Source organism: Hoplias malabaricus, chromosome X1 (genome assembly GCF_029633855.1).
Source record: "Hoplias malabaricus isolate fHopMal1 chromosome X1, fHopMal1.hap1, whole genome shotgun sequence".
NCBI lineage: Eukaryota > Metazoa > Chordata > Actinopteri > Characiformes > Erythrinidae > Hoplias > Hoplias malabaricus.
The window spans coordinates 13984259-14011330 of NC_089818.1; the positions used below are offsets into that span (position 1 = coordinate 13984259).

The 27072-nt window shown below is 42.4% G+C and overlaps 1 protein-coding gene across 3 annotated transcripts in view; it reads left to right on the top strand.

Annotated features, from left to right (window-relative positions):
- The window catches only part of st3gal3b (ST3 beta-galactoside alpha-2,3-sialyltransferase 3b), an 84769-nt gene that overhangs the window by 52785 nt on the left and 4912 nt on the right, over nucleotides 1–27072 (top strand). For all 3 annotated transcript variants that reach the window (XM_066652424.1, XM_066652425.1, XM_066652426.1), the window contains 2 exons: nucleotides 18013–18159; nucleotides 23835–23981. In XM_066652424.1, coding sequence (XP_066508521.1) covers nucleotides 18013–18159; nucleotides 23835–23981 — 294 coding nt within the window. The remainder of the gene's footprint in view (nucleotides 1–18012; nucleotides 18160–23834; nucleotides 23982–27072) is intronic.

Here is a 27072-nt window from a genome sequence, read left to right on the forward strand (position 1 = left end):
AGCAGGTTAGTGTCGCAGTCACACAGCTCCAGGGACCTGGAGGTTGTGGGTTCGATTCCTGCTCCGGGTGACTGTGTGTGAGGAGTTTGGTGTGTTCTCCCTGTGTCTTCATGGGTTTCCTCCGGGTGACTGTCTGTGAGTTTGGTGTTTGGTGTGTTCTCCCTGTGTATTTGTGGGTTTCCTCCGGGTGACTGTCTGTGAGGAGTTGGTGTGTTCTCCCTGTGTCTGCGTGGGTTTCCTCCGGGTGACTGTGAGGAGTTTGGTGTGTTCTCCCTGTTTCTGCGTGGGTTTCCTCTGGGTGACTGTCTGTGAGGAGTTTGGTGTGTTCTCCCTGTTTCTGCGTGGGTTTCCTCTGGGTGACTGTCTGTGAGGAGTTGGTGTGTTCTCCCTGTTTCTGCGTGGGTTTCCTCCGGGTGACTGTCTGTGAGTTTGATTTTTGGTGTGTTCTCCCTGTGTCTTCATGGGTTTCCTCCGGGTGACTGTCTGTGAGGAGTTGGTGTGTTCTCCCTGTGTCTGCGTGGGTTTCCTCGGGGTGACTGTCTGTGAGGAGTTTGGTGTGTTCGCCCTGTTTCTGCGTGGGTTTCCTCTGGGTGACTGTCTGTGAGGAGTTGGTGTGTTCTCCCTGTGTCTGCGTGGGTTTCCTTCGGGTGCTCCGGTTTCCTCCCACGGTACAAAAACACATGTTGGTAGGTTGATTGGCGACTCCGAAGATTGTCCATAGGTGCGAGTGTGTGTACTTAGCCACTGGAAAACATCGCAGTGCAGTGCTTGTCCCAAAGCCAGTATAAATAGGGAGGGTTGCATCAGGAAGAGCATCCGGCATAAAAACTGTGCCAGATCGATGGTGCGGATTGTGGTTGATCTTCTGGTGACCCTGGACAGGAGGGAGCAACCGAAAGAAAAAGAAGATAAAGGAAGTGGATTCATTTTCTTTTGAAATATGAATATGTCTTATTCACTTCCTCACGGGAGGCTTCTGATGCGTGCTGCATTCTGTGTTAAACTCAGGACATTTTAAGAAATACACAAGGCTTTGTAACAACAATATATTGTATATAGATGAAGAGAAGCAGCTAAGAAACCGTCCGGGGAGAGGCTGGCATTAATGAATTGGATTATGCAAGGTTAGCCTCACACTCTAACACATCTTTTGTAATTTTTTTCCTTTCCTGGCCAAAGGGGGAACACACAGCTGTAAGAGATGTTTAGAGACGTGCGGTCTTCAGCCTGACCTCGCGTGTGTGTACGAGGTTGTAGGAGTATCATGTTTAAAGTTGCTTTTTTTAAGTGTTTGTCACTTGACAAATGAGGCCCATCAGTGTTGTGCAGTCTTAATGAAAAACGATGCTGAGTGTTGTGCCTCGCTGCAGAGACCTGAACACTGACTTGACTCTGGGAGACTCGTGTGCGCTGTTTCATCCGCCTTTATACACTTTTACTAGCCGCTTTGTATTTTAATGGTTGTGTTAAATGTGTGGCATTAATTGCTCAGTGGAAACACCACTAAGCTTTAATCTCCTTTGTGCATCGATGTGTTTCTTCCTACTGTTGTTTCTTACAGCCACATCTCAGAGTTACATCATCAGCAAATTATTAACGTTCTTAATTGTAAGTTTTTAACAGGCACCTGTTATGAACAACAAATTAGTTCAGTGCATGTGTACATCTAGGTGGGGATCTAGAGCCCACCAACCCACACACTGTGAAACAAGATCCCCCAGTCATGTTCTAAGGCAGAAAACATGACAAAAAACGAAGCAGTCTTGATTCTGCTCCACTTCTGAAGTCTAGTGCAGAGATTTTAGAATTGCCCCGCCCCCTTATCTGAGTCTGTCTAATCACAGCACTGGACCTGTGTTTATGTGAGAGCACAAAGACAAAGTTAAACGTAGCAAGATGCAATGAGAGTGGAAAATAAGAGCATTGAGGAAAAACTGAGAAAACGAGAACGGAAAGGAAAGAGATGCTGTGAGGTCGGGGTCGGGATGAACAGCCATGGGCTCATTATCATTTCAGTCTAGTGATGTTGGTGACGTTGCATTAGCAGCAGTGCCCTCTCAGTGTTGCTGGCAGAGGTGGTTAATAATGGAATGCTGTTCTGTCTACAAACACAAACATAATGTGGATTGAAAGTAGGGCTGTGCCATGTCACATCGTAAGCAATAATATCGCAGTTTTTTTCAAACAATAATTAAAATCTGTATGGTGATATTCTGACTTGTTTACACATCGACATCATGCAGTTACATGTAATATGGCACACATTTATTATGAGTCAGTTAGGCATGTGAAGTACGGTGGAAATTTGCTCTGCGTTCAAAGAATTTGCTCCGAAAGATGAGTGACTTCAGTCGTGTGGAGGTGGTTTGGAAATAAAATATCAGTATTCTGTATACAAATAGGGCGGCACGGTGGTGCAGCAGGTAGTGTCGCAGTCACACAGCTCCAGGAACCTGGAGGTTGTGGGTTCGATTCCCGCTCTGTGACTGTCTGTGAGGAGTTGGTGTGTTCTCCCCGTGTCTGCGTGGGTTTCCTCCGGGTACTCCGGTTTCCTCCCATGGTCCAAAAACACACATTGGTAGGTGGATTGGCGACTCAAAAGTGGCCATAGGTGTGAGTGAGTGTGTTGCCCTGTGAAGGACTGGCGCCCCCTCCAGGGTGTATTCCTGCCTTGCGCCCAATGATTCCAGGTAGACTCTGGACCCACCGCGACCCTGAACTGGATAAACGCTTACAGATAATGAATGAATGAATGCATACAATTTATACAATGCCAGAAACTTGGGAAATTACATTTGTTTACAAAAAACATTTATATGTTGTTCCTTCTAAATGTTTATTATTGTTAGATTTTTATGAAAAAAAAGTTATATAAAAAATTTAATATAACATCATATAATATCATAAAAGGATATCATTCTCGAAGTAATACCCTGAAATATCGTGATATTATTTTAGGGCCATATCACCCACCCCTAACTGAATAATTGAAAGTTAACACACATTTTCCAATATTTTCAGTGAGCCGCGAATCAGAAAAGATTCACACAAACTTCTACAAACTTCTGTGTGATTTTGTAATTACAAATGTACAAATGTTATTCCAAAGGTTATAGAGGTGTAATATCTCTATTATTCTCAACACTCTGCCCTTAACGACAGTTTGGAACATACAGCAACAAGACCTGCTCGTCTTTAGCCCCTATGCCATGTCTTGGAAATGCCAAGTGCCTTGAAGAATCAGGTGTGGAGTGACTTGTGGTCAGAAACACAATGGCCTCCTCGTCAGTGCTTGGAAACCTGGCGAAAAGATAACACAACACTTTTGTTTTCAGCGCTCAGCGACTGATCCATTGTGCGGCGTTGTTTTTCACTCTCCTGTGCCAACAGAGACGGGCCGAGAGTCTATGAACGCACACAAAGGCGTGCATAACCGTGTGGACAATCAGCTTTAGAAAAGCATGCCTTTAGACCAGGCTCTAATCCTCAGATGGAAGCGTCTCTCCTCTCCGCTCGCAGTCGGATTCACCTCACTTTGAACAGTGGCGAGTAGAGGCTTTGAAGTGATTTGTCTGTGCTGCTGCTTTGTGAAGTGTGGACGCTCGGCAGGTGGAAAGAATGCGAGTCTTTTCAGAGCCTGCGTGGTATTGAAAGGAGACGGATACTTTCGCAATGCCACAGGTTCACACACTCTCCTGACTCAACAGGAACATGGTTCTCAGAGTAGGATTTGGAGTGGGGGTCGGTTCTGGAGAGTTCGTGGCCATTATGAATGGGACAGAACCTGATGCTGGAGCATAACTTCCATCTCGGTAGTGTGTTTTCAAACTAATAGTGGAATAAAACTTCACAATTTGTCCCTTCAGGCGGCATGGTGGAGGTTGTGGGTTCGATTCCTGCTCCGGGTGACTGTCTGTGAGGAGTTGGTGTGTTCTCCCTGTGTCCGCGTGGGTTTCCTCCGGGTGCTCCAGTTTCCTCCCACAGTCCAAAAAAAACACACGTTGGTAGGTGGATTGGCGACTCAAAAGAGTCCGTAGGTGTGAGTGTGTGAGTGAATGTGTGTGTGTCTGTGTTGCCCTGTGAAGGACTGGCGCCCCCTCCAGGGTATATTCCAGCCTTGCACCCAATGATTCCAGGTAGGCTCTGGACCCACCGCGACCCTGATTTGGATAAGCGGTTACAGATAATGAATGAATGAATGAATTTGTCCCTTCTTTAAACTTGTACACCTTCACATTTACAAAGTAATGAACCACCCACGGAAAGATCTTTACTAATCTGTTGCATTGCTCCAGAGAACTGTTTTCTACTATATTCACCCTCTGTGTTTTAAGGCTGCATTTTTTTAACCGCCCGGTCAAACAAGAAGGTATTGTATCAAATGAGAGTAGCCAATGTGTCGCCAGATTTTGGCAACAGGGAGCGAGAGACAAATCTCAATGAGATTCTCTATACTTTATGCAAATAACGTATGAGCTGGAGATATGACAAAACATTGTCAACAACTCCCTGGACCAATCACATAGACACAGTGTCTGAGGTCCCCACCTTGGACACACCCACAAACAACATCGAGTGCAGCTCTGAAATCATGCACAAGAGATAAGTACAGGGCACCATCAGCGACTTTTCCACTTCGAGTATAAACATGAGTTACATCTCTAGAGATGCCCCAGCAACCTACAGCCCTCCAAGCCTCTGTTCCAGAAGTAGCCTGTGAGTGTTCTCCTCCAAGCATGTTGAGCTGTTAACTGTAAATGTCCTGTGTACCATCCTCCAAGTTTGGCAACAGCATGTTGATCTAAAGCAACGTAAATTCTGAAGGTTTGTATACGACGTGTAGCTCGGTGAAGGGGGTTTTTATAAGTCGTGCAACGTACACCAAGCTTTTGTTAACATCTTTTGCTGAACTGAATCTCAAAAAGGAATGTCAGATTAGAGATTATCCTCCTTTGATATGAGGAACAAAGGGATGAGCTAAACCTTTTGATTCTCGTCTGTGATCACCGTTTTATCTGCGTTTTGTCTTTTGGAGTTTTGTCTCTTCTGCCACAGCCCACCACCCAGCATTAATGCAGCTGTGGGCTTTTCCTCACATGCCTGTGCCCTATTTTAATCATTAGGAGTGGAGTTCAGGGTGTTAAAAGTGGGGAAATGAAGGGTCTCAGTCGGAGATGAGGACAGATAATGAGGTGGCGTTTAGTGTGATTACAGTAAACTGAATTAAAAGGTTCCAGAGGTCATGAGGTCCACACAGCTCCCATGAGAACGTCTCTCCTTCACAATAACCTCTACCTGCTAATCCTCAGCCTTCAGGGCCTCATATTTATCTCAAACGTCCTGTTCCATTTAGGTTTTAATCCCTCATTATTTCAGCCCTAAATGGTCAGACCGAAGCTCTTATGGTTTTGTGTTTTGCAGCCGGAGCTTTGTGCGTTTCTCGGCTGCTGGTGTTGCCTATAGCTGTGACCTCCTATGATGGGACGCTCTGGAGCAGCTGTACATGAGCCTAAGGTCACAATGCCCCACAAAGCCAAGTGTGAGCTGCAGCTCTATAATGCAATATTTGTGATGAGTTGGAGTGGGACTTGAAATCCAGAACAAATCACCAACACCAGCATCCTTACAGTAATGTTCCAACATCTAACCTAAATCCTCACCTGAGGAAGCTGTAACTGCAGAAAAACAGGACCAAAGCCTTGATTTATTCTTTTCAACATTATTTCAAATAGTGTTTATGAATCAACACTCTTCCCACTTTCAACTGACATCATCAGAAAGGTGTTCTCCTTCACTTTGAGCCAGAGAAAGTCCTTCGTTAGGCCACTGCAGCATCACCGTAGAAGGAGAGTGGGCATGCTTATGACAGATATAGCGACGGTTGCATTCCTCGTTTTGTCCGCACTATGCCCCAAAGCTAAATCTGCTCCTGCATCCATCTCTCTTACTTTATTTTAATCTACGTGCTGAAATCCGTCCGCTATAATCCAAACTGTATAGCGTCCGAGTCTGTGTTTATGCCAGAGCTGCTCTGTGTTGATGCCTGGAGAAAGCGTGGCTCTGTGTACTCCTGGGTCTCCAGGAAAGGTGACTCACAGAGCACCTCCAAAAATGCAGTAAAGAATAGCGCTTCATGGCTTAAAGATGCATTCATGTTTACAGGGGCCATGAACATATATCACTCTCAGGTGTTTGAAACCTCCTTAGATTCTTATGTATGTGTTAATTACATAATGAAATAGCTGAGCTGTGGGAACTCTGAACAGGCACTGCATGCAAGCTTTTCTCACCACTCAACCTAAGCGCTGTTAAAATGGATGCAAAGGTTGGTGGCGATCTCTGTTGCTTGAGGGAGGGTCGGCATAAAGAGAGGGAACCTTGTTGTAGAGCTCTTCGTATTCAGAAACCAGTTGGGAGATGCGCCCTCTGCTTTTAACAGAGGCTGCTGATATAGACGAAAAAAGGAAATAAGTGTCCAGAGAAATTAAATATACTGACCATGAGAATATGCCATGTGTAGGGTGGCCTGACATCCAGATTCAGGACAGATAGCCAGGGTTTTTTTTCAGCACCTGGACTAAAGTTTAAAGGCGAAGGTCACAATTTTAATCAAAAAGCACTTTTTATAAAATTTTGATGTTTCCTCACCCTTTGACTGGTTTGCATTCGAAACCAGTCTAATGTGTTTAGGAAGCCCCGGTGTCTGTAAATTAGTAAAATAAAAACAAAGTGTCTCAGTCTGGTATGCTAGGCTTTCTCTCTCTGCTCATGGCAGAGGCATCTGGAGTTTTCAGACAATGAAGAGAACTCCAAACGTTGAAAAGCATGAATCGAGATGAGGATGTTGTTCGATTCCTGCTCCATAGATGGGTAATATTGACTTATTTTTGCTGTTTGGGGTCACGTAATGCGGAAATGCCTCCAGTCTCGGGAGATGGTTACCTGCGTTACAGAAAATGCTACAAAACAAAACAGCTCGAGTTACAAATGAGTTTCTGAGGTAATTCAAACAGTGAGTAAAAACTTACAGACAAGTTACCCTTCAGCAACATACAAACAACAGTCATTTTCCGTTTCAAACACACTTCCACCTTAAAAGAATTGCGTTTTCACGCAGTCGAAGACATTCACTTTAGTAGACCTCCTCTATAGAGTGAACTAGTTAAATGTTTCAGGTTGGATTTGTTTTATTAGTATGTTTTGTTATTGGGTGATGGCATCAAAACTCACTTACTGACTACTGCAGAAGCTCGGCCCTCGCCGTGTGTTTATAGTAAGGAGCAATGAGAAGAATAATTTGTCTCAAGGAAGATACTGTCCAGAGAGGGCTGCAGATCTGCATTAACCTCACTGAAGAATGCATATCGACATCCCAAGATACTTCGTCCCCTTCTTTTTCTGGGTCATGGAAGTGGCCACTTCCCCCACACACTACATTTAAAATCTTGACTCTAAATTTATACGTTCACATTTTTCTGTGTTTGTCACAGAATTTTTAATCATGAAACCTCTTTGAACAGAACCCTGACACTTCATCACAGATTCAGTTTAGATGTCCTGAGTGTCTCCTGGTTTTCAGTTGTTGTGGTGTGAGTGTGTGAATTAAACACAGAGGTTTCACACAGAGGATCACTGCAGGGAGTTGGGAAAGTCAGAGAATCTGACTCAGGCTTAGATTCAGTCTGAGAATGAGAGAGAGGTCAAAGTCAGTACAAAGGAACTGAAAATGGCAAAATGCCTCGGATTCTTTCTGACAAAAGAAAACCCATCAAAGTATTGTGTCCTTTTGTCTCGGTAATGAGCGTCAGGATCTCAGTTTCGTGAACCTGACCTGCTTCGGATGAAGGCTTCTCCAAACTCACTCGCCCATGTCCACTGCTGCCAAAACTGTTCAGTCTGAAGCTTCCTGCCCTCAGCTCCTCTCACTTCACCAGGATACGTTTTACAGCTTCAGTTACTGTAGCTGTTTGACATGTAAATAGGCTTCAGTGCATCTTTATTTATCTGATTAAAGGAGACAGTTCACCTCCATCTGTTCTGGAATGTTATAACTGGTTATAACTTGCATTTTGGGCTGTTAAACTAAAGCCTATCTGCAGCATATTGTATGTTTCTCTAAAAGAGTCAACAATTATAACCCTCTTCACCAAACATAGCCTTGAAGTGATTCCTTCAGCCAGGTAGTTCTTGAAAAATCAACTATAGAGAAGTCAATGAGCAGCGGACTGACAAAAGAAAAAGCAAATTAGAATGCTTTTTGTCGTCTCTTTGAGTGTCTGTATTCAGAATTAGAGCATTGGAAACAGAAATTATCAATGATATATAGACATCCTTTGAGACGTGCCATGAAATTGTAAAGAGAAACTTCCTACAGAATCCTATGTTATTATTTATGCTACTAATGGTTGTAAATAGATTTTTATATTAATACTCTCATCTAACACAGCATAGGAGCTCAGAAAGCAGCAGCACATCTGTTCTGCAGCTCTAACCTTCGCCCGACTACAGCACCCACAGTAAAAACAGTTCATTTCACTTTAACGGCGTACCTCCAAGGTTTATTGACCCTTTAAATATAACCCGAAAGATAAACAGGAAGCTCTGAAAAATGGTCCACACTTGCTTCTCTGGTGCATGGAGAGCTGGGTTTTCCTCAGCAGGGTGAATGTTGTTCGAATGTGCATTTAAGAATGTCCTTGTACAGTCAAAGCATTTCTTTTTCTGCTGCTGAATAAGTGGGAGGTGGGTGGGCACACCTGTGGAATGGTTCATCAGAGTCATTTTCATGGATCACTGCCAGGCTTTTCGTGGCGTTTTCCCCTCCACTCTTCTGTAGCCTGAAGACACGGGTCAAATTTCCTCCCGAAGTTCTCCCAGAGTCCTAAAATTGCCAAATTTGCTCAATACCACCAAGGTGGAGCACTCTTGGAGCTGATCAAAGCAAGGAATTTCTCAAATTACTGACTGGGCTAGTGTTGAGGTTCAATAAAGACCACAACCACAACTGTCCAATTAGTTTTGATCCCCTGAAATTGGAACTGTTTACAGTTGGCCTGTGATTCCTTCACAACCTTTGTAGATGTGTACCTCCTCAAGTTAAACCTTGGATCTTTTGCCCGTAATTTAATCTCCAACTCAGTACGGTCTCCTGAGCTGCCACTGTCCAGTCACTTGCACACTTTTTAGTCGTTTGGCCCACTATTTCTTTCTCACTTATCTTAGGATTCCTTGTATACCCCTGTTGCTAAACAAACTCTTCACTTTTTCCAGCCAGATTGATTTCCCCGTCAAAGCCACCCGTGGTCCCCGCTCCTCTTCGCACATTGCTAAATTACGCTCCATTAAAGCTCAAGTGTGTAGTGGCAGAGCAAAGTCTCAATGTGGACCTTCTCATTGGTCCTCACACTTTCTGTCTTTTGTGCTTGTTTTGGGGTTTTCCACATGTTTGTACAATTCCTTGGAACATAAACACGGTATTTGGTAGTTTTCCTGGAAGAAAAGTACCGAGAAACCCCCCTCGCTGTTGCAAATAACTTCAAATGTTCCCTGCTGACTGCACCAGTGTCCCTAAACGTCCACTACCTAATCTGACCTAATGTCAGATTTGGGGTATGTGGGTCACTCCATCAAATAAAACAAACTTGTCAGTATGTAAACTACCATAGCGTTTGAGTAAAAAGCTCTTTTTAAAGTTGTGCTAAATGCCATAAACATTAATGTATAAAAAATATCTAAATCATCACTTTAGTCCAGGACTTTTATTGTGTATTAACTGGCTATGAAATAATCTAAAATAAAAGTAGCACATGACAATAAGAGCTCCTCCTCTTTTCTGCTCATATGAACAGGAGAACTGCTCTGGGGGGCTTTCTCTCCTCATCCAGGGGTCTGTCAGCAGCCCAAATTTCATGATGCTACATTTCTAACCTGACTCTAATATTGACTCTTTATTATAAAAAATAAAATAAACCAGTGTCATTAAATTTGTGAAAAATAATTCAGTTTTCTCCATCCCACAGTTTGAACACCTCTGCTCTAGATTATAGATTATATAAATTATATGAATTACAGTGTGGTGTTATCTCAATCAATGCCCATTTTAGGTCATTAGCATTTTACAATAGAGTGGATAAACCACGTATCAGATCAGGAGGACAACAGACTAAATGCCAAACTTAGGAATGTAGCTGGCACGTTTTCGCTCTCTGAAAGAGTAAAATCACTGTTCATACTGTTTTGTTTTATGAAGGTGACACAAAGGTTTACACCAGTGCTGTATTTAAAATTTCAGAGGCTAGGCTAGCAGTCAGGGTTGGGTGACTCTAGAGAGATTCCCAGTTATTGTTTCTGTATTTGTGTTATGAGTCTTTAAAAAGAAATGGTAGATGGAAACTGTAAAATTGTTGTTAAGATAAGGGAGTTATATAATCCTTATCTGATAAAGTGTGACTAAGTTTATGTATCTGCATAGCCAGCTACCTTGCTAACTTTAGCATTTAGCATGTTGTCTCCTCAGCTCATAAAATTGTAACTGAAGTAATGTATCTATGTTAAGCCACCTTGCTATATGTAGCATTTAGCTTGTCTTCTGATCTGTAAAGTCTTTGGTAATCTCTTTTATTGCTAATGCTAGCAGGATAATAAAACAGATATAAAATGAAGGAATACAGCAGTAACATGACAAACAACACATTAAACCTTTTAAATCCCAGCTTCTTTTCCAGTTTACGTATTTCTGACAGTAATTGTGATCTATCGATGTGGAAGTGCTGCAGTAAATTCACTGCATTTCTGTTTTTTCAGCTAGAAATCGATCATACGGGAGGACGTCCTGTTCCTCAGAGCAGATGTTGAGGTCCAGATGTTTCCCGGACCACTCGTTCTTGCCGTCAGAGCGAGGGAGAGGCCGGCGATGTGCCCTGTGACTTTTATGGAGTGATTTAACACTCTGTGGCCATGCTGCGAGCTTGTTAAGGGTGTGCGAGATCTGTGCTCAGGGGCTCAGAGGCCTCTCTCACCTGCTGCGTTATTGGACAGATCTCTTTCAGGGGCAGGGGGCTGACTGCAAACTCGTCGTAATTGACAGAACGCTACAAACGACTCACATTTTAGAGAGAGTGGGGTCTCTTTCTCTCTCTCTCTCTCCCTCCCCTTTTTCCCCACTTTCTGATTTCTCTCTGTTTTACACCCTCTCCTTTTCTTGCTCTTTCCACTTTCAGTCTCATTTTTCTCTCCCTGTTTCCCAATATTCTCTCTCTCTCTCTCTCTCTCTCTCTCTCTCTCTCTCTCTCTCTCTCTCTCTCTCTCTCTCTCTGTCTGAGGAATGCTGGTAAGAGGTGTGCTTGGACTTGATCCAGGCAGGACAAGCAAAGCCCTATGTTTAGCTCGGACGTGTCTAACTTTGTTGGGGACGAAACATGAACCAGATGCAAATATTTGTCATAGAGGAAGTCAAACTATTTAAATATAATAAATGCAGTCAGCAGGGACAGATCCGGCTACTTGGTTTTTATATCTACGGCTTATTAGAGTGAGTGTTTATGTGTGCAGAATCAGCAACACATTCAGGCTTTATTTACTCTTCAATTCATAGCAGTAATAACCTAAAACAATATTTGGTCTTACAGTGAAGCTTTAAAGTATTGACATTAACATTAAAGTTAAAATAAATACTTCCCAGTTAAATTGTTTTCATCCTATTTTTGTCCATGTAATGCCAAAGTCATAGAAATACAAAAGAATATCAGGGTAAGGGTAGACATGTTCTGAATAGAAGACATTTGTAATCTCACCACACAGTTAGTTTGAAACACATGCACGGACTGTTAAAAAATATAATTGTGACAAAATGCATATAACTTAAGCACACTTAAAGGAAGAGAAGCTTCAGTAACTCAAATGATAAACACGAGGTTTCCTCATTAAGACTCTTTCTAACAGTGAGGAAGAGTGAAAAGTAAATTGTCTCCTATTCGGGATATTTCTAAAATAGTTTCAGCATTTGTTGATTCAGCTCAGATTAGCATATCAGCTCAGTTAAATCTTTCCATTGAGCTTGGCTTTAGTGGCACGAATGTTTCAGTACCAATGTTGCCAAAGCACATAAACATTAAAATTAACATATATTTGTTATATATTTTGGGGACCAGTTAATTAATTGAAAAATTAATTAATTAACCAAATTAATAGAGCAAATAATTACCAGTTAATCAGCCAATTAAAATGAAATACATAAAAATAAAATTAATAGATAGCAATAACAATAATAATAATAAAATCAGACAATTATTCAATCAATTAGAAAAACATGTAATTATAAATATTATTGAATGAACAGAATAAGATTAAACACTGCAAAGTAATAAAGTACAATAAAAATATGTACAATTTATTTTTGTTAATAGCTCTTTTCACAAAATTACAGTAGAAATATGTGTATTTTTTTAATTTCTTGTAGAAATATGTTTGTCACAATGTGGACAGTTATTGCATATACAGCATATAACACCTAAAAACAAGTACGTTTTTGAAGACTACTGATGCCTAGTTTGTCATTCACAAAATGGCCGCCATGGTCACCACCCATCTTGAAAAGTTTCCCCCCCTCCCATATACTAATGTGCCACAAACAGGAAATTAATATCACCAACCATTCCCATTTTATTAAGGTGTATCCATATAAATGGCCCACCCTGTACAATAATAAATATGTACAATTTATTTTTATTAATTGCTTTATTAACAAAATTACAGTAGAACTATGTGTAATTTTTTTTAATTCTTGTAGAAATATGTTTGTCACAATGTGGACAGTTATTGCATATACAGCATATAACACCTAAAAACAAGTACGTTTTTGAAGACTACTGATGCCTAGTTTGTCATTCACAAAATGGCCGCCATGGTCACCACCCATCTTGAAAAGTTTCCCCCCCTCCCATATACTAATGTGCCACAAACAGGAAATTAATATCACCAACCATTCCCATTTTATTAAGGTGTATCCATATAAATGGCCCACCCTGTACAATAATAAATATGTACAATTTATTTTTATTAATTGCTTTATTAACAAAATTACAGTAGAACTATGTGTAATTTTTTTTATTTCTTGTAGAAATATGTTTGTCACAATGTGGACAGTTATTGCATATACAGCATATAACACTAAAAAACAAGTACATTTTTGAAGACTACTGATGCCTAATTTGTCCTCCACTTGTGAAATTACCCACCTGATTAATTTTGTAGAGTTCAAATTCATACTTGAGCCCCATTAGGAGAAGCCCACATGGCCAGCGACCCTCAGTAATCTATACTGTAAGAGACAGTGAGGAGATGTTGCTGTGTGTTGGACTGTATGTGTATATTGTCCTTCTGGCCTCTGCACAGCTGCTAAAATTCTGAGTTTTATGGAGCGTGAGTGTTTGGTGGCCTCTCTCTCAGCCTGTTAAAGTCACAGTTAGCTGCGTGTGAAACACCTGAGAAACGGCCAGTTGGGCCAATGAGTCCAGTTCCCCAAAGAGCTTCAGGTCACACACATATGATCTGTGCTGTGGTCAGTTTAGGGATGACCAGAATAGTTCACATATTGGAATATTTGTGATTGTTAGGTGTTAGAGCTGCCCTCCTTGGGGGAAATATCTAATCGTCATGTTTCTGATCAATATTGTGGCTGTGAAAATTCCTTGTAACTCCAAATACATATATCAAGGCCAGTTAATGTGATTTTATTTGTCACTGGTTGGTCCAGGTCATCTGGTCTAGATGGTGGCCCTATCGTCACTGAGAGATCGTAGGTTCAGTTCTCAATGATGCAACTGGCCTCACTCTCTGGGTAGGGTAGGATGTCCCTCCTTCTCCCCAGTGTTGGTATTTGCCTGCTGATGTGACAGATCTGGGCAGCTGGCACTCTCCTCCGATAGTTCTATTAGTGGCTGGTTTTAAGGGTCTAATAGGATGCTTGTGCTTGCCTTTCAATTCTGAATTCTGAATCAAAAATGTTTTCTCTTTTTTCCTAATAATATGAAATCATAAATAAAAAGAGGAACAAAAGTAGTTATCTTTCAGTAATGCTTTATTTACGCCCAGTGTCTTAACTGCCATTATCCCCCTGTGTTAAATGAGGCTTTAAGTCAGAATTGGCCTGTTTTTGCCAGTGGACCTTCTTAATCCTCCTTAACTCATTAACACTGATAGAATGCAGTAACCTCTTGTACATATCAGCATCTGTGTCCATTGCATTTGCAGCAGCAGCCTTTCACTCTTCATTGGCCTGGTCACTGCTCAGGGAGGAATGTAGAAGGAGCCCCAAGAGGCCGGACTGTGCCTCAGCCATTTGTAAAAGAATCAATCTGCAACTTCCTGTTATCCATCTTCAAACAACCCATCACTCTCATTATTCCCAACAGCCCCAGGGGCAGATCTCAGATACCAGCGTTAACCCCATGTGTTCATTATGAAGTAGAACACTAATTTAACAGCCTTTGTTGAAGTGGGTAATCTGGCAACCCAAAAAAGGCGGTAAACCATAGATACCCCCACATTGTATCATGAGTAGGAATGGGAGCCTTTCAGGAGAAGGGAAAGCAATCCTGATTTTGAAAAAATAATGGAGTACTGTCATTTTCCAATGAATTTCGGAGCGTTTCTATTGGTCCATTCATCATAAAATGATCTCACTTATAAATTAATGGCAGCGTTTAAGATTCTGGGGAACTGCCATTCTCTCTGGTTTGTTTAAATTCAGAAGCTCCATGTCTTTTAAGCTTTTTATTTTTTAGCTATTTAGCTGTGTGTTTGAGGGTGAAAGTTACTGTTGTTTGTACTTTTCTGAAGTGTAACTTATCTGTTTTTTACTGTTTGAATTACCCCAGAAAGTAATTTGTAACTCGAGCTGTTTAGTTTTGTAGCATTTTCGCTCTGTGTTTACTTTCATCTAGTTAGAACTCTCCTGAACTTAAAATGGTTTCCTACTTAAATCTGAAACAGCAAAAATAATGCTGAGCAGGAATAAAGCAACATCCTCACCTCTTTTCATGACTTTCAATCCGTGAGCACTGTGAGAGGAAGCCTAACATGTCTGACCCAGCCACTTTGTTTTTTTACTTGTTTACTTACACGAGGGCTTCGTAAACACATTAGACCAGACTGGAGAGCAGCAAGTAGGGTTGTGTGATATGATGATATCAGATCGTGAATGATAAGAATCTGTCCATGATACACCATCACAGGGAGATCGCTGGATTGTACTAATGCACATACAGTCCGCTGCAGTTCTTATAAGTTGTTTATGTACTGTGAACGTATTATATATCAGTTGAATGGGCAGACCCTCGGGACACCGCTAATGTAAGTCACTACTCTAAAATGTACAACTGCTGGATTAAAACCAAACCAAAAGTATTCGTTACTCCATACATGGGATCTCTTCCTTGCAAAAAAAAGGAAAAACTGTGGCACCACGAAGCCCGAAGAGTCCACAAACACACACAAAGGATACCACGCTTATGAAGGTTGTCCCCTTCAAGACAAGACCAAATTTGAGTCTTTCCGCCAATCCACTCTGTACTAATCCTCATGTTTGTGTAAAAAAAAACAACAGTTCAAACTAAAGTACAACAAATAAAAAAATATGTGGATCTCCGCTATGGCCGTGTAGCTTGGGCTGTCAGGTTTAACATGTCCATCAAGTCTGTAGACCAATCAGGGGCGATGCTCAACCAAGGAGGCGGGGAGGCAACCATGCTTCGGCGCTGAACAGATGTGCACCGTGAGAGACGACACAGAGAGTTTTATAATAGGGCAACAGCAATCAAATTAACAACAATCAAAACAATAAATAGGTTTTCAAAGCTTAGATCCCTTTCACTGTCTGCCCTTTTCCTATCGGGGAAAGCTCCCTCCTTCCAATGTGTCTGGCCTTAAAGGGGAAGAGTACTGCGTTAGAAACAAGACTAAATATCAGAATAAATCTAACTGAGTCAGAACTTTTTTCCTGTTTAGTGCGGCTAAAAAGCCATTGGAGAGGTGCATGAGATTGGTCAAGGAAGGTAAAATGTAAAATGTTGCCATTAAGCTTCGATAATGCAATTTTCTTTTTCTGAAGTAAAATGAATCATTTTCTTTATGGAGAGGTTGGGGTCTTTGAAGATTCCAAAGGAAGATTCCAAAGGAAGATTTCAAAGAAGATTTCAAATTAAATTTAGAAAAGTGCCTGAAATGTTTTGTTGTTTTGTTTTTTATTAGTTTTGTTTTTATTTAAGTTGTTTATTTTTCCTTATTGGTTATTTTATTTTATTTTATTTTGTTTTATAAACATCTTTTGTACAGCACTTTGTTTCAGCTGTTGGTGTTTTTTAAAGTGCTCTATAAATAAATTTGAGTTGAGTTGAGTTTGAGTTTTGATAAAATTTTGACGACTAAAGATTAGTTTCAATATCTTTTCAGTAACATTACTTCATAAAATTGCCTCTAGTTTATTCACTGCCTCAAGATTTGAGAACGGAAAATATACCTGGAGTGTTAAGAGGTTAAAAACCAGTATGAAATAGAATTGTGATAAAATCGAGATGGTGATCCTGCAAAAATCAAATCGTGATAATGTATTTTTGCGATATCGCCAACCTTTAGCAACTAATAAATTTTATAAAAAAGTGCTTTTTGGTTACAATCATTAACTTCACGTTTAATAGAATGCAAATTAAATATTTGTAGTTATTTAGTACAGGTTACTGCTTCCAAAATAACATGATTTACATAAATATTTTCCAAGAGCTTTTTTTGGACCTAGCATATAAAATGTGGGTCTGTTATAAGACCTTGTGTCTCCAAGGAAAAGAAAACATTTTTACCTTTGATAAAGGAATGTACTGGAAGGTTGTAAACCTGAAACTCATTAAAGCAGCTTGAATATGCTTTACATTTCTTGAGCTGTGTTTTCTTTCCCAGGTATTTATCCTAGACAGTTAATGTGGGGGTCTTAGTTTCGTGGTATTGGGACTGTGATCCTGTCTGTGCTGTGAGTATTCTGAGATGACAAAGCACTTTTGCAGGTCTCTCCAGACAAGAGCGTCTGCTAAATGCCATGAATCTAAATGTAAACATGACCAGATTCTATTTACACATTTCTCCGCAGCCAGGTTGATTTTATACGACTGTAAACATTGGCTCCAGGCAGTGCAGTGCTCCTGCATCAGGCCTGACATCTCTGAACATGAGCATGACTTTGTGATTTGTTTTGCTGGGTGAGTTTTCCTCTTCTACACCTGCTCGAGGTCGCCGCATTCCCCAGACTTTGTGTTGTGCCGCCTCTTAAGCGTAAACCCGGCTGTTGACAGGAGAGATGATGTGTTTTCTGCCGTGGCTTGCACCGGGGGCGGCAGAGTCTGAAAAAAAGAGAGGGAGAGAAAATGTTCAAAGCATTTTGCCCAGCTCAACGGCTGCTCCCATTCTTTGGCGATATCAAAGGCAGCGTCTGCTTATTTGAACAGGTGACTCCCATTAAACCGGACGGCCCGGCTGGCTCTCCGCCAACATCCCTGCTGCCTGGCCCAGCGCTCGCAGATCCTAACGCCTGATGAGCTCAATGCCAAGCTGCCGATTGAATAATTGCTCAGCTGCGGCGCTTGGCCGGTCTCCTGAGTAATTGGTATGAAAGAACCTGGGGGCTGCTGCGGATCCCCCAACACTCGCGGAGGTCAGGATCTCATTTGTCCACTTCCTGTGGGCCTGTCCGACACGGACGCTCTGTCTCACTTTTAATGAAAGCCGTCCCTGCCCTCGCCCTCCGGACATGTTCCTCTGCACCATCAGTATGCAGCGGCAGCATGTTCGGCCCTTTTTCTCAGGTCTATGGGTGAAAATATCAATATCACGTATGGAACTGGTTTCATAAGTTTTGCATTCTTTGATAATAACAGCCAGCTTGAGTCTCGCGAGGAGACAAGGTGATGATCGCTTCATTTTGTATTCACTCTTAATGGAAACCTGTTCTTTTCTGTTCTATTACAGCAGGGTACAGAAGGCTTCTGGAAGTCTGTGGCCCGTTACGTGCCCAGGGAGCCTTCAGAGATGCGGATCCTCAACCCTTTCTTCATCCAGGAAGCTGCCTTCCAGTTTATTGGTCTGCCAATGAACAACGGCCTTATGGGCAAAGGGGTGAGTGCCAGGGCTGGTCTTGATCGCACACAGAGGAAGAAGGGGCATTTAAAATGGTGTCTTCCATTAGAGATCACCAGTTATCCAATCTCAGTGAACTAAGACTTGGCAGACTCACAGGGTCTGATCTTGTATTGATTTGCAAGTATCCTAAAGGTGTATATACTTATTACTTACTAAAGTGGGCACAAACTGGCACTGTCTAAGTAGGGGGTGCTTTTGTGATTGTCAACATTGTTCAGTAGGCATCAAAGTCCCTTGTTAAGAGTCTGTGCAGAATAATTCTAGGATCTGTAGACCACCAACCCACACACTGTGAAACAAGACCACCCTGTCAGTTTTCAGTGGGATGCCTAAGTGAGGATACAACAAGCTGTTCTGATTCTGCTCCACTTCTGACATCATGTGAACAGCAAGTGTGTCATTATCATTTAAAGGAACAGACGCTGAAACTGGTTGATTGTAATCTTGACATTAAAACAGCACAGATTAGAGGTGTCCGGGGTGTATGGGGGGGCATACCCTCTCCACTGGCAGATTTCCAGGTATTCTCCCAGTGAGATTATTGTGAAATTGTAGATCTAGTATCTAATAGACACTTTTGGGAACTGTGATCCAGCCGTGATCCTATTAAAATCCATTTTGGGTGTATTTACATTTGGCCTTTCGTGCAGAAAGTGAAAACAGAATATAATCTGATTGTCAAAACAGCCTCTTTACGTCCACGTGGATTTCTTTTTAATGTCTTAAGGGGGAAAAGTTAACTCTTTTTACACTTTTTACACTAAAATAAGTCCACCCCGAGTCTGGAAGAGAACTTGACCCTGCTGGAACTGATAGCTCTGCTGAAGAACCAACTGGGTGCGCTCGGACTTTCTGGACCCAAATGGCAGGCTGTTCCACGGAGGCAATTTCATGGAAATAGGGGTCACAGGAAGCCTTGGGCACGTGTTTCCTCAAATGGACTGTAATTACCATAAAGGTGACCATAGGTCAAAGACAGCATGGCTAATCCTCGGGACGGGGAGAGCTTAAACCCCACACAGTGTCCAAAGACAGCCGGCCTGCTTTATTTTACACTTTCTGCCTCAAGAGCTTAAGGGTCAAACATCAACATGAGGAAATGTGTTGGGAAGGTTTTCTGAAAGTCCAAAGCTCGTTTCACACATAGCACGTCTGAGTGGTCTGAGCAGTGCGGACACATTTGACACTCACATTCACAGTGTTAGCAGAGCGGTAATGCATCCCAGACACATCAAAGCATTCAGAGAACTTACGTTGGGCCAAATGTAGTGAAATGAGCAATGAAAATCAGCCAAAAAAAACTAAATCTCAAACTAAATTATAACTTAAAACTTGCTAAATGTAGCAGTTTCCTGGTACATTTTCACCGAATCACAACAGAAAGCTTCCAGGGGTAAAACTATTTGTGCTTTTGTTTTTGTTTTTTTTATCCCCTACCCTGCCTTCTGCAAAGATATGATTCCAAGAAGCCAGGAGGGTGAAAGCTAACGCTTTTACCAAGACACGAGAAGATTTTTCACCTACTTATTTAAAGCTCAACACGCTTGGAGGAGAGTGCTAACAGCTAATTCTCTTAAATCAAGTAACAGAAGCCCACATTGTCCAGTATCATGATGAGTGACTAAGGGAGAGAGGGGATTCAACTCATTCTACACATAAAGAGGGAGATTGAGATGCCCACTTAGTCTGAGCAATCGGACTCAGACCATCTCAGGATTGAGCAAAGCATCTGATTATCTTAATATTTTCGTTCTGAAAAGGCAAAGCTTGATAATACCAAAGGTGTACTTCATTAAACATCGTAGCACTGAGCTCTGCCAGTAAAAGGCACCCTGAATATCCAGGAATAGCCCGACGCAGTGTGTCATCTGGATGTGATCTGTGCCTTTTCGGCTCAGGAATACCTTCCCTGTTCGTAAACACATGCCTCAGACATGGTATGTAGTGTGTGTGGGGCCCGGGAATAGCTGCCGTACTGCATAGTCATAAACGAAGTGTGTATGACATGCCTCACGCACTCAACGCGAGCAAGAACCTTCACCTCCTGGAGCCAGAGATGTCCAAACTGATCTGATTTGATGAAGATCAAGTCTGATCCATCTCCAGTCTGTTGTTAAAGCCATTTTAACACTGTAATCCATCCACGTCACTGCTGCAGACTTGGCTCAAATGGACCCTATCCACAACATTTTATTTGTTATGATTTTGACTTGTTTATGATGTTAAAAACCCATCCAAACCACTCTGTTTTGGACTCTTTTAAACTCTGTAGTAACAAACAGGCATAAAACTCTACACCAATAAAGTCAGCAGCATGCTTCAAACAAAGAACTGCGAAATTTAGTGCATTGTTTTTTAGCCCAAAATGCGCTACATTCTCAACAGGGCTTGTCTTTACATCATCATTTCTTCAGAGACCTCCCTCCTTACTTGCGGTTGCTCCTAATCACCCAACATTTTGTTTGATCTGAGACCTTCTCGTGACTGTCATTGGTCCACTACACGAAGCAGGGCTGTAATGGTGCTACGATATACAAGATCTTTTAAAGTAGATGTTTAATGACACGTCTGTGACCTGCTTTGTTCAAAACGCCACACTCCCCACAGTAGTGTTCTCCCCCTGTGTAAACAGCCCTGTTCAGAACGCCCGCTTTCAGCGCCTGTTCTTTTAAATGATAGCGAGCTGCTCGCTGTTCACCTCAATCCAGAGTGCACAGCAGTGAGGAGCGAGGAGCAGAAGCTCTGGTTATTAGCCGTTTCCACTATTTTTTATATTCTCCATTCTCATTTTCTCAGTTTTTACTCATGGCTCCGCGCTTGTTGTGTCTGTTTTGTTGCATTTAACCATGTCTTTGCACTCTCACATAAACCCGAGTCCATTGGCGCTGTAATCGGACAGACTCAGATGAGGGTGCGAGGCAATTCTAAAGTCTCTGCACGTCAGAAGCAGAACAGAATCAGAACAGCTCGTTCTATCCCATTTTCTGACTTTGAGCACACAGAAAACTGATTGGGTGGTCTTATTTCACAGTGTGCGTGTTGGTGGGTTCCAGATCCACATCATTAATGTGCACATGCACTGAACAAAGGACTTCGTCATCATATGTCCTATTTAAAACTCTCAAATCAGGAATGGATAAACCTTGCCCTTGTGGTAACGCCACCTCATGTCCTCTGAAAGCTCACAGGCTCTCCTTCTCGAATCCTGCTGAGCTGGGCTTGATAAAGCTGTCATCTGCCCCTGCTGGAATATGTAGAGACAGGGTTGGGGGGTTAGATGTGAGGTTTGGCCACCTCCTGAAGACCACTACCCTCTTTGAACTGGGAGAGAACATGTGTGCAGCACGTGGGGGGCCACCCCCCATGGCCCCTGAGGGCTTGTGGGTAGGAGGGCAGCTCTGGAGGGAAGCTGTCCCATACGGTACTGATCACTTTGACACATCCTTTCCTCTTTGAGTCCTCCTAACGCTCACCTGCTTGGGCTGGACTCGCTGCCCCGAGCCCACTGCTGACTGTGTGTGTGTGTGCGTGTTCCAGTACATGCCTGAGCTAATGATTTCGAATGGTTCCCCACCCCTGGGAGATGAGGAAGTGGGGGTCTGCCTGCTGAAATTGGTGTGTCACGAGTGGGGGGCTGTTTAAGCTAATTGTTAATCACACGCAGCTCAAGATGAGTTAACAACTGCTTCCCTGAACAAAGCCAGAGTTCCTCACATGCACCAAAAACCAAAGGCCTGGAAAAAAGTGAAGGTTGAAGCCTTTTTTTTTACACGAGAAACAAAACACACACACAACACACTCCAGTCTTTATCAGTGATGTAGCTTTTTTGACCTGAACCTACACTATACACTGTTCTTGCTAAATTGATCAGTCAGGAGGACATATATAGGCCTCTTTTATAAAACTCTGTGTGGATTCAGGAGGGAAAAATTGTGTGCGAGTTTTATTTATTATAATAATAACAACAACAACAACAATAATAATAACATGTACGCATGTTTCAGACCCGTTTATGTGCGCTCTTTATAAAATAGGCCCCTGGTACCCACCAAAACACACACTGAGAAACAAGTTTTCTGTGGGCTGCCTAAGTCAGAAAAAAACAGATAAACGAGACGTTCTGATTCTTCAGAATCAGACACCTTTGTAAACTGCCCTGCCTCCTCGTCTGAGTGTGTCGCATCACAACTCTGGGCCCACATTTATGTGAGAGCACCAAGACGAGGTTAAATGCAGCAAAACAGACACAATGAGCGTAGAGAAATAAGAGCACTGAGTGATAACAGAGAAGAAAGAGAACTGAGGGAAAATGGCTAAAAACCAGAGCTTCTGCTCCTTGCTACTCACTGCTGTGCACTCGGGGTTGGAGGGAACAGCAAGTGGCTCAGTATCATTTAAAGGAAAAGGCACTGAAAATGGCTGTTCTGAACACCGGGGGAGAACACTGCTGTGGTGTTGTTCCTGCAAGATGAACAAAAAAGGAGAACGTGTCTCTATAAATGAAAGGACTCAACATCTATATTACGTGTCCAAGTTTATGGGATGAAACAATGTGAAATTAAAGCCAAGCCACAGAGCACAGTGTCTCTGATCTAAACAGCAGTAAAAAACAAGCTTGGTCACACTCGTCCAATCAGGGCTGGTCCAAGGACTTGCTGAAGGACATTGTGCTGTTATGTCTCTGACTAAACAACAGTCATTAAATCTTCAAGGAATATTCTGCCAAAAAAAAGAAATCAAACTGACAACTTTTGGCTTGTAACAAGCGTCCATTGCATGTCGAAGAGTCACCGCACACACTCTCATCCAGCAGTTCATCTGAAGAGTGTGCTTCTCTATTGTAAAGGCCTCTACTTAATGTCATCAAATAAAGTCTCAGCTGCGAGAGCGTTCTCAACCACAAACATCTTGGAAGCATATGACTGCTTTTGGTTTAACGTATAATTGTATGTTTTGTCATTTAATTTTTTTCAACAAAAAAATAATTTTAAAAAGTATTAATACGCTATGTTTACGATCACCAGCATCGAAATCCCCATCTTTAAATCATCTAAAACAAAACTCACACATACTTTTGGAAACAATATTATCCTCAGGAACAGAACAAATCCATCTAGAGCTCATAACGAATGCATCAACCAATAAATTCTTCACTCGCCATTTTCACACTACTTTATATTTAGGTTATATTTTGTTGAATGAAATGACAAAGCCCTCTTAGACCCCAGGTAACTCTAAAACACAACAGGGACTCCTTAAGCGAGGGAGTGACTCACACCCTGTGGAACCTAAACACAATTCCAGGAGACCACTATTAACTCAGCAGAGGTGCTGCAGGACTGAGTTTGCTCAGCCAGTAGAGCACTGTTCCACAACGCCAGACAGACCCAGTTCACATCTCTGCTCTGGTGAGTTGATGGTGGTCTTGATGCACTCTTTTAAGGGCAAGGCCTCCCTCTTACTCCAGGTTGGAGTTTCCCCTCACCAAAGGAGTCCCAGTCAGGTTTCAGATTCCATCAGGGTCCGGAGGGCTGGATCTGTGGTTCTCCCATGACTAAGATATTGGATGAACAGGTCCAAACCTTTGACTATGTGATACACTCCTCAAAGCCAGTGAAGATCAGTTTGCTCATCATTTTCCCCTCCACAGAACATCCCAACACTGGGGACTGTCGCCATCACAATGGCTCTACACAACTGCGATGAGGTGGCCGTCGCTGGATTTGGCTACGACATGAACACCCCTCACGCACCATTGCACTACTACGAGACGGTCAAAATGTCTGCCATCAAAGAGGTATGGCTTTCATTTTCCCTTCCTTCCAGTGTTTTGATAAGTTTCAGACCCAGTTTAACGGGCCCAGAGACGGACTGTTTGGGTTTAATTTACATGTACTATTTGAACAGGAGGGTCAGGCTTGTTCGTGAACTATGAGCTCAGCATTCAGACCTGTGTCTGACCTTCCTCACGTCTTGTTAAACTGTTCAGTAAGTGGAAGACTGCAGCAGTGGAATAATTAGTGGAATAAACCTTCTCTTTCTCCCATGCTCTGTTTGCTCCGGTGTTTTTTCAGGCCCGTCTTGATGAAGATGACCTTTGTTTTGTTCACGTCATAAAATTCCTCTTGGCCCGTATGTGCCGTGGCTGTAAATGACTCTCGTAAATGTTACTTTTTGGAGGATAATACACTTAAAGCTTCTACTTTTTGCTGCAGTGTGTAAATCCAAGAAAAGTGGTACATTTTCTTTAGAGTTTCTGAAAAATAAGAATAATGTAAAACAAAAAAGATCCAGACAGTGTATTGATGGTTGTTGTGGTGGTTTAGTGCTGGTGCTTCCTTTATATATATATAAAATATATAATACTATAATTCCATATTCTATTTAATAATAATAATAGTGTATTTGTGTTACAGTGTATACAGGTTAATTAGTTTTGATCCTGAGGCCCCATAGTGTATTTCATTGTTACAGCACTGTACTGAAATCATGTGGGTGAGGGAAGGAGGACGGTGTTTCCTACCCTCCTTCTAATCACATAGTGCAGATTCTGCAGTGCTGAGCCCAGTCTCCCTATTAAAGCTCAGTGGAGCATCACCATGATTTTAAAGCTGTAATTTTAATGTCAAAATATTGTTTCTTTAATTCAAATCGTCTCCACAATAATTGTTCCTAGTTAGATATCTCTCAGTCTTCACCTCTTTTCAGACATGCTAACGCAGCTCAACACACTGGAGGAGAACTCCACCTGCCCAGAGCTAGCTTGCAGATACCTGCATAGCCAGCACCATTCCACCCGCACGTTACTTTTCATGTATGAACTCTTCAAAAAGTCTGGAGAATCAGGTCCGGACATATTCCAGGGATTCCTTTTCACACATGTAGCACACAGTCATATGTTCCACGTGGTTCAGGCATGGGGCAATGCATGTGTAGCTTATGCATGAATTCACTGTGAATCCTCCGGAACATTCCTGGCTCTGTTCACACAAGGTCTCACTCTGACATCACCTTGGTTGTGTACCGGGGTGCTACCAGGAAATAAGTCTGGGTAATGTCTGGTACAACAGTTATGGATGTTTCCGTTCACAAATAAAGCTCCTTTGGGGAGGGTCCTGAAAGTTCTGGGTTACTGTTCATGTGTGAAAGGGGCTTGGACTCCGCTTCTGTTTAATGAAGCATCAGTGGTGATCAAACCTGCAAACTCAGGATGATAGGGCCATCGCTTAGACTCCTGCATCGCTCAGGACCACTGCAAGCTCACCTGTAAAGCATTTCTCAGCTGATCATGTGTGCTGAGTTGTATTTTGTTTATTTCTGGCTAATTCCAGTTTGTTTAGTAGTTTAGTCATAGCTGCTGATCAAAAAGCTTACTTAGGATCCAGCCACAGATTCAGAATTTGTTGTTTTCTTACGCTCACACATTCGCCTGCATCAATTTTTTTTTCTTGTTTTTAATTTAGAGTGCAGGGCAGCACAGTGGTGCAGCAGGTAGTGTCGCAGTCACACAGCTCCAGGGACCTGGAGGTTGTGGGTTCTATTCCCGCTCCGGGTGACTGTCTGTGAGGAGTTAGTGTGTTCTCCCCGTGTCTGCGTGGGTTTCCTCCGAGTGCTCTGGTTTCCTCCCACGGTCCAAAAACATATGTTGGTAGGTGGATTGGCGACTCCAAAGTGTCTGTAGGCGTGAGTGAATGTGTGAGTGTGTGTTGCCCTGTGAAGGACTGGCGCCCCCTCCAGTGTGTGTTCCTGCTTTGCGCTCAATGATTCCAAGTAGGCTCTGGACCCACTGCGACCCTGAACTGGATAAGCGGTTACAGATAATGAATGAATGAATGAATTTAGAATGCTTCTAATGTGATTTCATTTGGCAAAATCAGTCGAGTGTATTACACTGTTGAACTGACCAATAAAACTTCTCCTCATTGCAGAGACATGGTTTTTCATACAACAGCTACACATTGGAGTCTTTGCACCTTTGTCTGTCTTTGACAGATTGGTCAGTGGCTTCATGACACAGGTTGTTAGTCATAGTTAATAACCTTTGATTATCACTGTGTCCAGTGAAGGCCTGTGAGTAACCTGAGAATAACTTTTCTGGTTGTTTGTTATGGTCCTCAGTTGCTGAAGCGGTCCTTGTTTATGAAGTGACTCACAGCAGCAGCTTCTCCACCAGCAGTTTCCTACCCCCAGCTCTGCTTTGCGAGAATCCACAGCCTGAGGAGGTTCTCTAAGAGAACTGGTCAAGAAAAGGACCAGAAAATTGCGGTGTCCAAAGTTGAAATACCAATGTACTCTCCCACAAAACATCTCTAGAATCTCATTATTTACTACAGCTTAGTGACTCAATTATGAAGTTACCAAGGTCTACCAAGGACGTTTGCGGTATTTTAAGAGGCTTATATTGAGGGCTACATTTATTAGACTACTACAGACCCATGAGGAAGTAAGGAGAGATTGTCTCCTTCTCTCTGTTTGAAGAGCCCTGAGGAGGTTTTGTCTCTTCTGTTCACTCTTTTCTTTCTGAGACTTTATTCCTGGTTCTGTTCATTTTGTTGGGGATGTGATTCTTCAAATGGGTGGATAGACAGCCCGGGGACCACCAGAGAGGGGGGGGGCAGCTGTAGATCCCTCCATCCTTCCATGCTCTCTTTCCCTTCATACTCTTCCCTCCCACACAGCTCCAGAAACCTCAGAGGAACCTGGAGCTCTGGTTTCATCTGCTGAGATCCAGTGCTTTGGGGTCTCAGGTCTAAAACTCAACTAAAAAGCAAACACACACACACACACACACACTAACAGGAAGCATGACCTTGCTTCTCTCCAGCTGGATCACATCCCAAATCCAAGAAGAAGAAAGATTACACATGGCAGGTCTCTGTTTTCTCGGT